Below are 16,202 nucleotides of genomic sequence, written 5' to 3' on the forward strand. Positions count from 1 at the left end.
ATGCAGGTAAAAACAGACAATAACTTTGTATAATGTTAACGTTAACCTCCCCAGGTGGAATGATCTCCTCAGTCTGTCAGTGGAGCAGGACAGTGACAGCAGTCTGTTGCTGAAGCTGCTCCTCTGTCTGGAGATGATACTGTTCAGTGGATTCTTCATGATTGACCGGAGCCTACTCAGTGCCCATCGCTCTGCCTCGGATGTCAAACTGTCCAGCTCCGTGCCTACAATAGAGCTTGCCTTCCTCACCAGTTTGTCCAGGCGTGAGACGTCCTCCTTCTTTATGCTGCCTCCCTAGCACACCACCGCGTAGAAGAGGGCACTCACCACAACCATCTAGTAGAACATCTGCAGCATCTTATTGCAGATGTTGAAGGACGCCAACCTTCTAAGGAAGTATAGTCGGCTCTGACCTTTCTTGCACAGAGCATCAGTATTGGCAGTCCAGTCCAATTTATCATCCAGCTGCACTCCCAGGTATTTATAGGTCTTTACCCTCTGCACAAAGTCACCTCTGATGATCACGGGGTCCAGCGCACAGGCCTTCAGCAGTCGTGGCGATTCTCCAGCTGGACCTGCTGCTTTGCTGGCACGAAGTCTCCTCAGCTCTCTGCTCACCTGCGCTGTGGGTGGAGATGTCCCTCCTATGCTGGTATCAGCAGAATGATGGTTGGAGGATGCAGTACTCCAAGGTGAGAGTGGGTTAGGGTGGTCAAACCTTTTTAAAGAAGTTGTTCATTTGGTTTGCTCTCTCTACATCTCTCTCGATGGTGGCACCCCGCTTCGAGCTGCAGCCAGTGATGATCCTTATCCCATCCCACACTTCCTTCATGCTGTTATTCTGCAACTTCTGCTCCAGCTTTCTCCTGTACTGCTCTTTCACCGCCCTGAGCTGGACTCATAGTTCCTTCTGCACGTGCTTGAGCTCATGCTAATCACCGCCTTTAAAAGCCCTTTTCTTCTGATTCAAAAGACCCTTGATGTCACTCTTGGTTTGTAGTGAGGTCACTGCCTGTGATAATTTAGGTAGGGGGCCATGGCCGTGTATTAGTTTTTACATAAACTGCAGATCGGGCCCCTTGAATGCACAGTCATGTGGCCCCGGTGTGTTTAATAGGGGGTGTGGGGCTAATCGTTCTTGCACATGAGTGCATAATCTGTTCCATTTTCCTCATTGACTCTCTGCAGGTCATAATTAGGACACTGCTCCAACGGGAATCTAAAGTCGCCTGTGTAGGCTAGAAAGGGGATAAAAGAGAAAGAAACCAACAGGCTGGATGGGCAGAATCGGGAGTGTGAGCCAGTATGGTGGTGAGGAGGCAGGCGGTCAGTGGCCCTGCAAGGGATCAAGAGGAACAGTTCTCCAGGGGTGGATGATCTCCTATTTGAGCACTAGGGAGGAGTGGGGAAAGATCTGGTGGACCCTTAGGGAGCCTGTAGATGCCAAGAAGACTGTAGGGAAGGTGGAGGTCCTGCTCTAATGTATTCCAGCAGATGCCAATGAATGGTGGTCAGGACGAAAACCAGAAAGAGAGACCACAGCTTTCGGGTGACTCAACCCAGCTGCTAGACCCTCTAGGTGAACTGGGGAGACGGAGGGATAATGACATGTTTTGCTGGCAAGAAAGTAAAGAAAAGGCAACCTGATTTCTGCATGGTTTTGTTCTTGGCTTTTAATGTCTAAAATAATCTCTCTATTGTTGTTTTTTATAATAAGAAGTGCACTGATTTAATTGGAATAGTTATTGGTTTTTAGGACACTGTTTAAAATAAAAAGCACTATGCACTGAATTGAACCTACTCTTGCTGTTGTGTGTCCACGTTTGCCTTAGTCCATCCCGGTCTATGACTGTCAATGTCCCAGGTTCAAGAAGGACTACGCCAGCTGCAGGCGGCCCAAACATCAGATAGCCTGTTGTTTACCTTAGCTCATTCTCAAATTCAGAGTCACAGGGACAATGTATATTCTGGCATCACTGGGCACAAGGCAACAAACTACCCTGGACAGCATGCCTGTCCATCACAGGGTCAACTCACTTGCAGGACCAATGAGAAATCACTAGTTGTCTCAATCGGCACATATTTACGAATGTGGTTTGGGAGGGTGTCCAAAGCTCCCAGAGGAAAAATTGACAATCTGACACACAGAGAACATGTACAGATAACATCTGGACATAGGATTTGAACCCAGGATGCAAAGTCCATGCCAAAGGCAGCATGTTTTCCAGTCTACCACCAGACCACTATTGTTTTACTATTTACGTTTTGTTATATTATATTATTTGTTACAACTATTTACAGATTATTTTTTTAATTTGGAGCTCTGCTCAAGGTCACACAGTGAAAAAGAGGTGAAATTAAACTTCCAACCTTGTGGTTTAAATTCCAGTGCCTTAGCTGCTACACCATAATATGATTAAAGTGCTTGTGGGCATAAAGCAAAAGGTGAACCTTTTTGAACAATTTTTCATATCTGTTCAGTTCTTGAAGTAAACTTGAACATTAGATGGCAGACTAAAGTGCTGGCTCAGGCGTGACAATAGAAACAGCAGGAATATATTTTTTTTTTGTTCTTGGCAAATTGATAATTCACACTCCCATTTTCCCTCCTTTTATAGTTATTTCCTTTTGTTTTTCAGTTTTCAAAGGATATCCTTGTCAACATTTATTCAGCATACATTGATAACTTCCTGAATGCCAAAGATGCCGTGAGGATAGCCAAGGAAGCCAAGCCTGCATTTATGAAATTTTTAGAGGTAAGCAAATGGTCATGATCTGGTTTGTCACTTGGGTCTGTACTAATTCATATTTACAGTTTTCATATTGTACCTGCAATGGTGTTTTCCTACTGACATTGAAAAGTAAAGTTAAATAGATAAGCAAAATGGTCCCAATGTGAGAGACTACAATCCAGTGTACAGTGAGTACCATCCTTGCACCAGTGTGTACCAGGATAACCTTTGAACATCCCTTTGGCAGTGCTGTGATTAATAGCTTTAGAGATGACCTTCCAATCCTTTATTACAAACGAGTAGTTGAGTGGTGTTTCTCGAGGCGCTGAGCACCATCACTGTATTTCCAGTATCTGTTTGTTTCCTGAATGCCTTCACCATTTATTTCCTGCATGCTTTCATCATGAAACTACCTGCCAGGAATATTTGTGTTGGATTTTACCTTTGCAAAAAATTTCACAACTTGTTATAGCTGCCAGCGATTTGTATTCCTTCAGAAGTGACCATTGTATGAAAGCAAGCAGCTCAGCTGCTGCGATGCGGATGGGCTGTCAGTATCACAACATATATGCAATAGTAATCATAATAATAATAATAATACTCTCGGGTAATGCCTTGTAATTTGAGAGAAACTGATTCTCTCGAGAATTACTTTGTCTTGTGCTGACATGCCCTTCTTCTATACCATCTCACCTCATGCTTTTCATTTCAGATTGTACAGTAGTGTGTGCCATATTGCAACACAAAAAAATGTGTTCACTTGACTCTAGGATTACAGGTCTAATGTATGTGCCTTTCCTGGTAGATATAGCCCTCATTCTGGTGAAGATCACAGGCAACAAAAGGCCAAGGTTTTTCATTAAGTGAACACTACTCGCGTAGTGCAGCAGAGATCACAGCACATTCACCAACTCAGTAAAATCGCCCTCCATCAGTCTTAATAGACCTACTTTTAAAGATCCTGTCATTTTTTAGATTACCTTTGTGTTTGACATTATAAGACTCAATGGCCATTGCAGTTTGCAGCTACTTAGAATCATAAAATGTGTAAGCAATAAGACACTGCTTGACAAATCAGCTCATCTGTCATTTCCTACAATCTGATAAAGTACAGTTATTTGTCATTTTATGTAACACTTCACTTATGTACAGAAGTGAATTTTTGTAAATATTTCTTTAAAAGACACTTTATAACATGTAGAAATCTTCTACTACACACGTATAGTGCATTTAGTTTGATACACAGTGTCTGTGGATGAATGCAGTGTTTCTAGACTAACAGACGGTGGGAGACTGCAGGCATTCCCCAGTCTTCAAGACATCTCCTATACCATGTGTATACATCATTCACTAGATACAAAAAACAGTGATGCAGTTGTCCATCTAAGAGGGTGTTAAGTAATGTTATGGCGTGTGATTAAGAACCACCTCTGAATCTAGTACCGTGAGTGCTAGTGGTGTAGAATAGAGGCTGGGAGAAAAGTGACTGTACAGGAAGGCTGTGATCTTTAATATGGCCATCTACTGTTTAGCACTGCATGCCGTATGTTCTCTCAAAGTATATTATATACTTTACGGCAAGTCATACAGAAATTTAGAAACGTTATGAAATTTAAGAGAAATCTGCAGTGAATGAATAAGGATGTAAAAGAAATTTCAAAAGAAAAAGCAGCTGTATACCATGTACAGACACTTTGCCCTAACGTTAGCTTTAGTCCTTACAAGAACGTGAGGGCACAGGTTCATAAGGATACTTGGAATGCTAACAGATGAATACCGGGGAACAGGCAGAAAATGACCTGAGAATATTCTTTCAAAATTTTAGTGCTTAAAGTACAAAGAAAGAGGAGGTGAAGTGGAATAGTAAGGCTGACATTAAACTTAAAGAAGCTGAAACACAAATGCTCTTAATTAATTTTTTCTGAAGTAACAAAAAAGATAACTTAAGGAGGTGTATACTGATTTAGAGACAGCAAAGGGAGAGAGAGCTACCAGGAAAGGCTGGCCTCACATAAATTGATGGAAGCAGATAACATTTATATATATATAATTCACTAAGGCAAGACAAATGGAAAGCACGCCGGAAGGCGTGGATCCACTGAACAGCCGGATACAATTGGACAAGTAAGACACCTAAAAAGCCCACCAACTCCTGGCACCCCGAGCCACGTTGACTGTTCATAGGCAGGAGAGTGCCATATGCAGCTGTAAAATTTAGGATATCCCATGGGATCCTTAAAACAATCCTTTACAACTGAGGTTAAAACACGATGAAGTAAGAAGTCTTTAAAAACGAGAAGACCGCGTGCACCATAGCAAACTGTTTTACAGCTACATACAGCTATTCGCATCCGCGACAAACAGGTCTTCTTAGATGCTCCTGCAGGAACACGGAAACGTGAGTCACAGATGCATCTGGACTGTGACGACAACGACTCAAGTGAGAGTTGGAGGTGGGCACATGAGCAATGGCGGTCCGCCAGTTTTCAGTCACGGAAGGCATTGTTACAATGTTGCTTTTCTTGCTGATTTATTACATTACCGATTTTTCAAATGTTAATTTTCTCCCTGTGCTTAAAAATCATTAAAAACCGGCCTGATTATCCAGCTAGTTTATTATACAAGCAGTGGCCAACAGTCCAGCAAAGAGTAAAAAGAAAATCCTATACAATTGTAAAGAGTCGCTCAACAAATGGATGTAGCAGCACATGCTTATTGGCACTGCATAGCCGAACAGTTTTCGTAGGTCTTTTCTTATCTCCATTTACTCAGTGGGACTCCTGACAGTCTTTGTTTTCCAGAATCCTTCTCTGGGCTGGCTTGTACTCAGTTGTGGCCACTCGAGGTAACTCTTTGACGTGTGTGTCAGTAAGAACACAGCGATGACTTGACTTATTTTAGCATAGAAAAAACAAACGTAAGTTGATCCAAACGTTGACCTTGGCATCAGTGCAGCTTACTTGACATTGGAATATCTGTCTGTGGGCACAATTTACCAAAGCTGTATGGTTCCTTATCTCAAAACACATTTAACTCTGTCATCTTCACAAACTTAAGTAATCTCCAACTGGGACTGCTTCATCTACAACTAAAGGGGCTTTGAAACAATCTGATTTAGCAGTGAATGGGTAAATGAGGAATGTGATCTGTGGCGTTTTTGCATCAGATTGCAGAATCTGTCCTCAAATCTTTGCTGCAGATTTTCAACCAGTGGTGCGTAACATGCAGTTCTCCCTTTTATGGCCTCAACTGCTCCTCCACTTGCCTTTAACAAGGTGAGAAAATGTGTGAGTTCTGCCTTTTGAAGATTTGGTCATGGAAGAGTTTGAGTTTGTTGATAAACGTGAAAGTACTTTGCACTCGGTCAGACAGCACTTATCTTCTCTTGTACATCTACATTCAGTGTATTCAGTTGATGCAGGATGTCAACCAGAAAACCCAAAAGCGTGTTACCTCTTGAAAGCAATCTCACAGTGCAGTGGAAAAACAGATCACTGGAAAAGTCTTCGTCAAGTTTAGCTATCAGGTTTTTGAATTTTCTGTGATTGAGTGCATGAGTCTGAGTACAATTCATAAAGCACGGGTTTCATGACGTGGTCCAGGTTCAGCTTTTTAGACACCAAGTGCTCTTGATGGATGATGCAGTGAAGTGTCCAGAAATCTTGGAAACAGTCATCAGCTTTACACAGTCCCACAAGTCCATTTGCAGATCCCAACACAGCTGGTGTACCGTCTGCAGCTTTTGCTGTTAGTTTTGATTACTGCAAATTTGCCTCCTTGACTACAGTCATGAGTGTCTCTTTCAGGTTGATACTGCAGGTCGTAGCAAGCAACTATTCATTAATTGTGCAGTCTTCTGACATAAAACGTAGTGCCTACTGTGGGTCATCTTGAATGTCGCGGTACTTGTCCAAAGCAATGCTAAAATACTGTATGTGCATTTCTCAAGATCAATATGTAACTGTTTCAGTTAAGTTACAGAATATCCAATATTCTCGTTTCAACTGTGTGCTGTGATAGCTGCAGGTCTGACATGGAACACTTCAAGTGGTAATTTTTGGGAGAGAGGATAGCAACAATATCTTTGAGGCATGTCTTCACAAATTCTCCGTCACTGTAGGGGTTGTCAGCACAGGCAACCGTCTCTAAGTGCATCAGAAATGTTCAAAAAAACAGAGTCTACTTCTCCGACTGAAGTTTCAACATGCCTCCTTTATGCTAGTGAAGGTTAGTGGTTTCAGGAAACTCGTGCGCCATGTTAGCCTGGAGTGAGGTGAAATGGCACTCCAGGTTTGAAGCTTTAAAATGTAAAAGTGAAGTCTGGCACACCAAACAGAAGGCTTTCCCATTTTGTTCCACAAAAAAATACAATTCCCATTCAGGTAAAAGTGTTGTGTGTTACTCTTTATATTTGCACTTAGATTTATGTTTTACTGGCTCTGCCATGGTGAGTTAGTCAAGCTAGCTTGGCCAACAAACTTCTGTATATGCACAAGACATCGGAGGTCCACCTCCATGCTTCACAGTAGGGATGGTGTACTTTTCGTCATGGGATTTGTTGCATCCTCTCCAAAAATAGCATTTATGGTTGTGACCATAAAGTTCAATTTTGGTCACCAAAGGACTTTGTTCCAGAGGTTTTGTGACCTGTCTAGATGATGTTTGGCATATTGTAAGCGGGCTGTTTTGTGGCATTGGCACATTAAAGACTTTTTTTCTTGCAACTTGACTGTGCAGCCCATTTTTGTGCAAATACCTCCTTATTGTACATGTTGAAACAGCAACACCATTTGTTTGCAGAGAAGCCCATGTCTCATCTGAAATGGCTTGTGTTTTTTGTAGGTAGCTCGACAAATAATCCTAGTAGTTGAGGCTGAAATCCTGGTTTGTCTACCTGACTGTGGCTTGGTAACAACAGAATCTCTAACTTGACACTTCTTTATCAGTCTGAACACTACTGACAGGCATTTACAGACCTCCAGATATCTTTTTATATCATTTATGCAAATCAACAACCTTTTCTCACAGGTCCTTTGACAGCTCTTTTGCTTTCCCCTTGGCTCGGTATCCAGCAAAGTCAGTGCAGCTCTGCATGAATTTAAATTGGCTATTTATACACAGACCCTGATTACAGTCATATACTGTAGGTTACAGGTCTGGACACTCTCCCTTAACTACCCTTAATTTGAAGCTGTGTGTTTCAGCTTGTTTGTATATTATCAGCCTTAACATTCAGGGACTTTTGGGCAATTTCAGTTATTATTATGATTTAAAAAGGGCACACAAAATTATGTGATAATAAATTCTTGCCTTGCCTGAGCACACTCCTTAATTTAAAGGAAAGCTTTCTGCATGCTTACTTATATTTTCCAAACAATGGCGAGTATTTCACAAATTCTGACAGGGTATATAAACGTACAAGCCCAACTGTGTTTGAGTGTGTATATTCATGTACACATTTTGGCAGAAGTAGGGTTACATCTGTGGATTTGTATACCAGTCAAAACCTCTATTTGTACAGAACACTATAGGCTATGATTCGTTCTAAAAATTTAGTTGGTGCCCCCACCCTGGCTGAAGAAAAAGTAGCATCTGTAAATGTTTCCTGCTCACTCCTGTGGGTTTCTGGGTATTTAAAACACTACCAAAGGTAAAAAGGTACATAACATCTCCTGTAGTCTGGCACATCAGCATGTGAGTCTGGGTTGACTAAAAAAAATGTATTAAAACGCTTTATCTAAATTAAGGAGAAACTGGTACAATTAAAATTACATCACACTTTCCAGGGATTATTTTCCATTCCTACTGTGTGTTTACTTGTTGCTTTCTTTTGCTTTTTTAGCAATGTATGAGGGAAAACAAAGAGAAGCAGGCCCTGTCTGACCTAATGATCAAGCCAGTTCAAAGAATACCACGTTATGAGCTTCTTGTCAAGGTAAGACTTAAAACATCTGAACAGCTAAAAAAACAGATCTCAGCTGTGTGGCCCTTTCTAGTCATATATAGTCACCTGACCGCAAACAGAGGGTATCACAATGCTAAGAGAGTTGCTAGTTAAGGGTTTATCCCTGATGCTTTAATATTCTTTTGTCTCACCAACTAACACCTGCAGGCTAAAGACACAAGAGACTATAAGGGTAAGCGTGTATGTTTAGTTGTCTAACTTGCCATAAATAAGCGCATTATCTTAGAGTGGTAGGAGCACTGAGCCTACATTTATATGAGCAGAAGAAAGTGGACCATAACTGTCTGCGGTGAAGCACACTTTTAATCATAAAATCCTGGACAGGGTCACTGGCATTCTATAACACACCTCTGCACACAGGAAAGAATTTTTGCAACATGTGATGAAGGCCATTGGTCTTGATAAAAGGCTTTCTAAGGGCATGAAGTCATCTAAACAATGCTATAACTATGCACCGTACTTTATTACAAAACTACTAATATACTTCACTCAACTAAGTACACCACTCATGTTCTTATTCATATGTGAGTAATATTGTTTATTTAAACATGTTAATGTTTCTTCCATGCTCCTTAGTTCATTTCTTGTTCTCTTTATACCCCTGTATGGCCAGATGGAATGAGTGATTCCAGTGTAATCCACCTTTTTTGTTTAGTTCTGGATAAACTGTTCCCGATGAGAGTGCCTGCCTATGTACTACATTTTGCTTGACTTTCGCCTTTTATCTTGTCACTGGTAAGGAATTGCTATGGATTGATGCTCCCACTCTCACTCTCTCTTTTTCCCTCTTGCTGTCCAACTTGAGATGGCAAAGCTTTAATGTGAACTCACAGCTTGGGGATTACAAGTAGTCAGTTCAGGCTCTGCAATAAAGGAAACCTTCTCCAGGGAGCAGCATCAATAGCCATTTCTCCTGTCATACAGATTCTTTCTGCATAGCATCTGTTCCATAGCCAATCCTACACAGACCACCAGCCACATATCTCAAAGTAACAGACTGGCATCTCAGTCGGGTGAGGGGGTTATTCTGGCCAGAGTACCACTTTGCTAATAAAGTTCTTCTTCACATGTTTAGAAGCCACCTTTACCGCTGATACCATTTCTCTTAAAACTTCAGCAAGATATGCAAACTTTGTCACTTATGCTTCTGCCAAATGGTCCTCAAAAATCAGCTGCTTTTGTCAGGTCTTGCCTTCTAGCATCGCTCCCCTAAAGTATCTACAGTAGCATAAAGCCTGTTTATAAACTTTAGGACTGAGAACTGCTGAGATAATTCAGGAGCCATACTTCAGTAGATATGCCTGCTTTCATTGTACTTTCGAGTCCTCATTTACTGTACTTTTCCCACATTTTTGGCCACTCTGTATCTGAATGTGCATGTAAAGAAGAATTTTACAGACTGTTCAAGGGTGAACAGATTCAGTTATTTTACATTTTAAAGAAGCACAAATATTATCTGGTCTTTGAAATGACCAGTACATGATAGGGAATCTCTACAAATGTCACAGTAAGAGCTTAAAAATAATGTTAGTGATTACCTCTTCAAAACATTCAAATGTCAATAATATGAGAGCTACCAGGACACATTCTGCACTTTACGACAGACCCCATCAACAACAAGGAAAAGATTAAAACTTGGAGTTAAAAAATACCGGTTTATCTAATGCAGATTACCAGAAATGAAAAAAAAAATTAACAAAGTTTCATTAAAACAAAGAAACCCTGAAACCCTATTTATGAATAATAAGAAAAAAAGCATCTGCACTTAATGATAAACACCGCTGTGTTGTAAGTTGTAAATCACATACGGTGCAAACTCAAATGGCGTTCACCTTGTTAAAATACAGCACTTCCCGTAATGTCATGTGAATGTAACAGCTAGTTGGCAGTGGAGTAAATGATCATTTCAGCATCAGAAACATACACAGATGAACTAATTATATTAGTCTTATATATTGCCTTTCACAGTCACTAGTAAAACAAATTGCTTTAATAGACTATTCGTGTGTTTTCTAGAAAAACAATTTTATTTTTTTTTTTGAAAGAGAAGGAAAAACATGATAAAATGTAATTCAAAGTGATATGTCATTCTCTACAGTATTGTCTCTGCCACCTTGCAAATGTTTTTAGGGGAGTGGCTCTGTTGGGCCCTTGAGCAAGACCCTCAACCTGCAATTGCTGAGCGCTTTGAGTAGTGAGAAAAGCGCTATATAAATGCAAAGAAGTTTTATTATTATGATTACTTTCCATTCCATCTTGAAGGACGTATCAACTGTCGTATTGCAGATTGTTTAAGAGCCGTTTATTTGATGTGTACACTCAGGATGACGGTATGCACACAGGCACCCATCGATGCCACAAAACACTTGAAGTCAGCCGCACACACGCAGGGATGCACCCTAATGAAGCCTGTTTTACAGATACGTAAAGTGAGCCTGAATTACGGATCGAGATAGTTAACAACACACATTAATGATGAGACTAAGATGATACTGTCTGGTTACACACCATTAAGTCAAAACTTTGAATACGTGTTAGAAATGAGAGCAGTGAGTGCAATTTTACGCATTTTAAATGAATTTTAATTTTCTGCCTTACTTCTGACAACCTTAGTACATTTACATTCAGTGTGTCAGAAAAGAAGATGATAAAAAGAATTATCAAATGGTATTTATCAGTACGTTGTTGCATCTCTGAATATCTGAATGATAAACTTCCCAGCAATGTTCCCTCTAAGCTGAGCGCGTGAGCGATCACTCACACGAATTCAGAGCGTCGCTCATATTTCCCACACGATCGCTCATTCCGATGGCGTCGCTCGTACTTAGCGCGAAAATTGGTGCTCATAAATTTTTGGCTTAAACAAAATGTCGCTCTTAAACAATGTTTTTTGCTCCTTAGAGGGAACATTGCTTCCCAGTACAAGTCCAAGGTAGAGATGTCATTGGGTGTCACTTAGGTTTTTAATAGACACTTGAGGCCATCTCTCTGCATGCAATACTGATCAAAGATGAAGTGTATTTATGGTGTTCTGTAGCTACACAGTTAAAGGTTTCTTATGAACTCTTTTTGAGACACACAGAATGTATTTAAAGAGAGCTTTTTATCGACAATATTCCATTTCTTTTTTAATCTGGTATTTTCAAGTTTATTGTTATGTAATTATAAAATGCTTACTTGCATGTCTCCCTCAGACTGGTGCCACTAATACAATACCACCAACAAACTGCGAATACAACATCTGGCGACAGATTGAAGATCCCCTTATGCAGTTGTCGGTTGGAGTTACTGTTGGCGACCTTATTATCTTTTCTTCCAAACACAGTATATCTTAACAGTGAGTCTCTAATGCCACTTGTCCCACAACACCAGGCATCAGAAGCCGGCTAACTGCCCACTTCCAATTTAACGAGACCAGTATAGAACATCTTACATATGCGTTGATTAATTATACTGTAAGTAACAGATGTTTTCATAATTAACACAGGAAGTACAGGACATTGTGTGGTGGTGTTTGTTTTTAGTTTTTTTTTTACTTGACAGTGTTATATACAGTACCATGAAGGGTGCCTTTTTTTCATCTTCTTTGTTATTTGCCTAGGTACCTTCTCATTAAGGATTGAAGTATCCAATTTGTGTTGGATGCTGTCATCAACTTCCTCAATGGCCCAGTATAGTTTCAACTCCATCTTTCACAGAAAAGGCAATAATTTTACCAAGGAAATGATCTAAAAGTATAGCAACAATTCTTTGACTACAATCATGTTACTTGCATGACTACTTGAACCAACACTAATTAGTGACCAGAACTTCAGCACATTCTCGGTCTTGCCTCGGCTTCATTCGCTGAGCAAGAGTAATGTAAACTGTGAAATCTGAAGGCTGGACTTTGGAGTCATCTTGGAAAAAATGTTTAAAACGAGAGAAAGAAATCCTCTGTTGTCCGCCACAGAAAGTATCTTTTGCATGTCATGGCGTGCCAGCTGAAGTTGCTTCTTTTTTTTGGCATCACACACGTTTCTGGTCATCTGTAAACTATTCCTGTGTTTGAATATGTCACAGATTGAATATTATACAAATCTCCTCTGTATTAAGACAAGATGATTACAAAGATTATTGAAGTGCAAACACAATGAGTAGGAACACATGTGACCTATATTTAACTTATCTTTGTTCCTTAATGGTCAAAAACGGCTGCCTTGGCCATATTCTCAGGACATCTTCACAGTTGCCTTGTGCTGTGCTGAAAATGCTGCCTCCTTCAGGGCAGAAAACAGGAGAGAGTAAAAGTTGTTTGTAAAATGTCTGTGGTCCTTTTTAGGCATCCTTGATAAAATAAAATCTAAAGAACTGGATCAGTATGAGCTAAACTTAAATTATACAATTCTAATCTATAAATTTCAGAGAAAGTTTTTTAAAACATTATCTATATGCAGACACTGCTTTAACGCTAAATTTTAAAAAGTCTTGTGTCTTAAACCCTCCTGCCTGTCCTCTGAGGTCAGAAATTAGTCAGATAAGCAGATTTTCGGAGACTGCGCTGTGCCTCATCAATTTGTGGCAGTTCAGGGGGAAATTACTATGGCATTAACATAATAATAATGAAACCTGTATAGACTCCTGTGTAATCTAGTTAGTTTTGTTCAGATATTGCAAATCTTTATTTCTTCTTTGGTGCATGCATCTTTATAAATTGGCGTGTTTTAATATCCCATGGTAATCAAGTGAGTTCTGTTGGCTGAGCACTGAAATCTTACTTTAGTAATACAGAATACACAATAAATTAGATATGGAGAGAGTGTTGTTAGTTAAGATGTCCATGTCTTAGGCAGATTAATTGCATTATACATAGTCTGCAAATCAAAGAACACACGCATTTTATGGAAAAGCTGCTTTTTGTTACAAATGTAACTGGATCACTGTCTGTCAAAAACCACTGCAGCTTTGCCTGGACCTCTGTTTTCCGCCAAAGTCTGAAGCTGAATGCCAGCATCTTGGACAATGTCCACAATACTACACTTTGGTTTAAAAAATACAGACATTCGTCTCTGTTTTCGCTTTTGTCAACTCAGCCCCAGTGTTTTTAACCCCGGAAAAAGTAGGCTTTTGAAAACTTCTCCAGAGCTGTGTATTTTGGAAAATGCTGACTTGGTATTGCAGTGTGGATGGGTGAAAATGGAAAGGTTTGAAAATGCAAACTCTGGTGGGTTCATGCTTACAATGTGGCCTTTCCCTGATTCTGTACTGGTCTTTACATTTTTTGTTTGCCTTATCTGGACATGGCCTCAACATTTGTGGCGGTCTCCCATCAACCCCTAGCCGAATGTTTGGATTCAATAGTATTCACTAGTTCTACCACAGTATCATCCCAAAAGATGAACTTGTTTATTGAGCAGCTAAATCCACCACCACTGCTACACCTGTGTAGAGTTACGATTTATTCATTTCCTTAGAAAGTCTTGGCACTCTTTCTTGTTCCTTCCTGATTTAAAGCGTGTAGATGGACCACTGCCACTCAAACATCTAGCCCCGCCCAGCCAGCTACCACACCCTCATCTAGCCCCGCCCAGCCAGCTGCCACACCCTCATCTGGCTCTGCCCAGACAGCGAAGGAATCGCACAGTTCTGCTCATCAGTCCTGCACTTAAGAGCTTTTTTGCACTCTGTTACTGTATTTTCTCACAAATTCCTTAATGGACACCAAGTTATTTATAATGGCACACAAGGTACAACACTGATTTCTCATTGTTTGGTTTCTCTCAAAAATGCCCGTAACATTTATTTCTATGTTCAAAAATTAAGATATACGTTTGAGGCTGGCTTTGTGTAGATCTGATGAGTAGGCCATTTGGCTTTGGTGGCACCCTCACCTTGCAGGGATTGCAGAGGGGTCCCCTACCCCAAATTTTGCTTTCAGATTATACTACTCTGAAGAGTTAGTAAACCTTTTGACAACTACACTATAAACAGCTACAATGAACATCAAAAGCTTCTAAAGAAGATTAATTCACTTTTCACTTCAGATATTATTGGTTCCAACATCTTACTGGAAATTAAGCGATTTGTGATGGTTTTAGCCTTTATGTCAAGAAAACCTGAAATTTCAATAAAGATGCGCAGACATTTAATATCCACTGTAATCAAGCAAAAAATCTTTTTAAAATAAGCAAACCGGTTGCACTTCTTTGTTAAAATAACACATTGTCTGTGCATCTGTTGGGTTGTCCTGACATCAGCACCCTCTTCATCGTATGTAGTGCCTTTAATAGTGTTCAAAACCGGCATGCATTCTCTATAGCCTGCAAGAAAGCATCACAAAACAATGGACAAGCAAAGATTTTCAATAGCCAAAGTAAAAAGAAGAAATCAAAAGTTCAATAAAATTGTAATGAATACAAGTGTAATGTGAACACTGGAAAACCATGCATTTTGAGGAGCACACTGAAGCCATTGCATGTATGCCTTAGAGTAAAGAATGATTTTTTTACCTTGAGACTAATGGATCCTCAGAAAGAGGCTGCTTCAGGAGGATGTTTATTGCATTTTAAGTAGTTTTAGTTTTCTCCCTGAGCAGTCAAATGTTTAAGATGAGCCTAAAGCAGACAGAAAGCCTGCAGGCAGGGCCAGCACGAGGTTTAGATAACCATGACATATGTCACTGTTACATATCCGCCTGTGTATGTTGATTCTTTTTGTCAGAAAAACAGTGAAGTGACAATTGCGTTATCAGAGTTTGCAGGTCTTTCCCAAGGTCTTTGTTAGCACAGCAGTGACCTCTGCAGGCTGATTTAATCTGTCACAAGTGTTTTTCCATCTGAAGAAAGCTTGGTGATGTGCAATCAGATGTTTGTTAATGTTGCTGAAGTTAACGTATTGCTCTTCCTTGACTCCTACCGGCTAATCTTGGCCCAGAAGCAGTTGGGAAGAGCAGAAGAATGTGCAGTGCTTATGTGTCTTCTGAGTAAATGTGAATTCAGTGTCTGTAGTGCACACCCAGCATGTGAAACTGTGCCTCAAGAGCCTCTCATAGCACACACGCTGTCACATTAAGTCTTTGAAATTCTTCAGAGGCATACATGAACACTAATCTTGAATTTCAAGTTCAGTTTTGCAATTGGCTAATAGCTCAAACAAAATGTCTATATTTGAGACCAGAATCATTGCACATCATAGTTTATCCCTGGAAACACCTTACCTCTGTTTTTTACATCAATTTCTATGCATCTTCATCTTTACAGAAATGTGCAATCAAGCATCTTGCATAACAGGCAAACAAATGGTGGGTCAATCAGTTTCTGTGAAGAACTGATAAGAGGTATCACATTTTAGATAGTAGAAGTAAACCAAGACTTACCCCTGTTGTCCTGGATATCTAATGACACTTTTAAGCCCCTCTTAGAAATGCAACCCCACCTGTATGATTTTCTTTCACTTTCTGTGGTGTTGCATGGCAGGGGCTTCCTTCTCATGCCAGATCTGAAGGAATGGCCACGTCTGAGACACAC

At 40.2% G+C, this 16,202-nt stretch overlaps 1 protein-coding gene across 1 annotated transcript in view; it reads left to right on the plus strand.

Annotated features, from left to right (window-relative positions):
- LOC120523196 (rho guanine nucleotide exchange factor 17-like) overlaps window positions 1-16,202 on the plus strand; it is a 277,419-nt gene that overhangs the window by 222,437 nt on the left and 38,780 nt on the right. The window contains exons 4-5 of the mRNA XM_039744253.1: window positions 2,640-2,756; window positions 8,575-8,667. Coding sequence (XP_039600187.1) covers window positions 2,640-2,756; window positions 8,575-8,667 — 210 coding nt within the window. The remainder of the gene's footprint in view (window positions 1-2,639; window positions 2,757-8,574; window positions 8,668-16,202) is intronic.

This window comes from Polypterus senegalus, chromosome 2, assembly GCF_016835505.1.
Source record: "Polypterus senegalus isolate Bchr_013 chromosome 2, ASM1683550v1, whole genome shotgun sequence".
Taxonomy (NCBI): Eukaryota; Metazoa; Chordata; class Cladistia; order Polypteriformes; family Polypteridae; genus Polypterus; species Polypterus senegalus.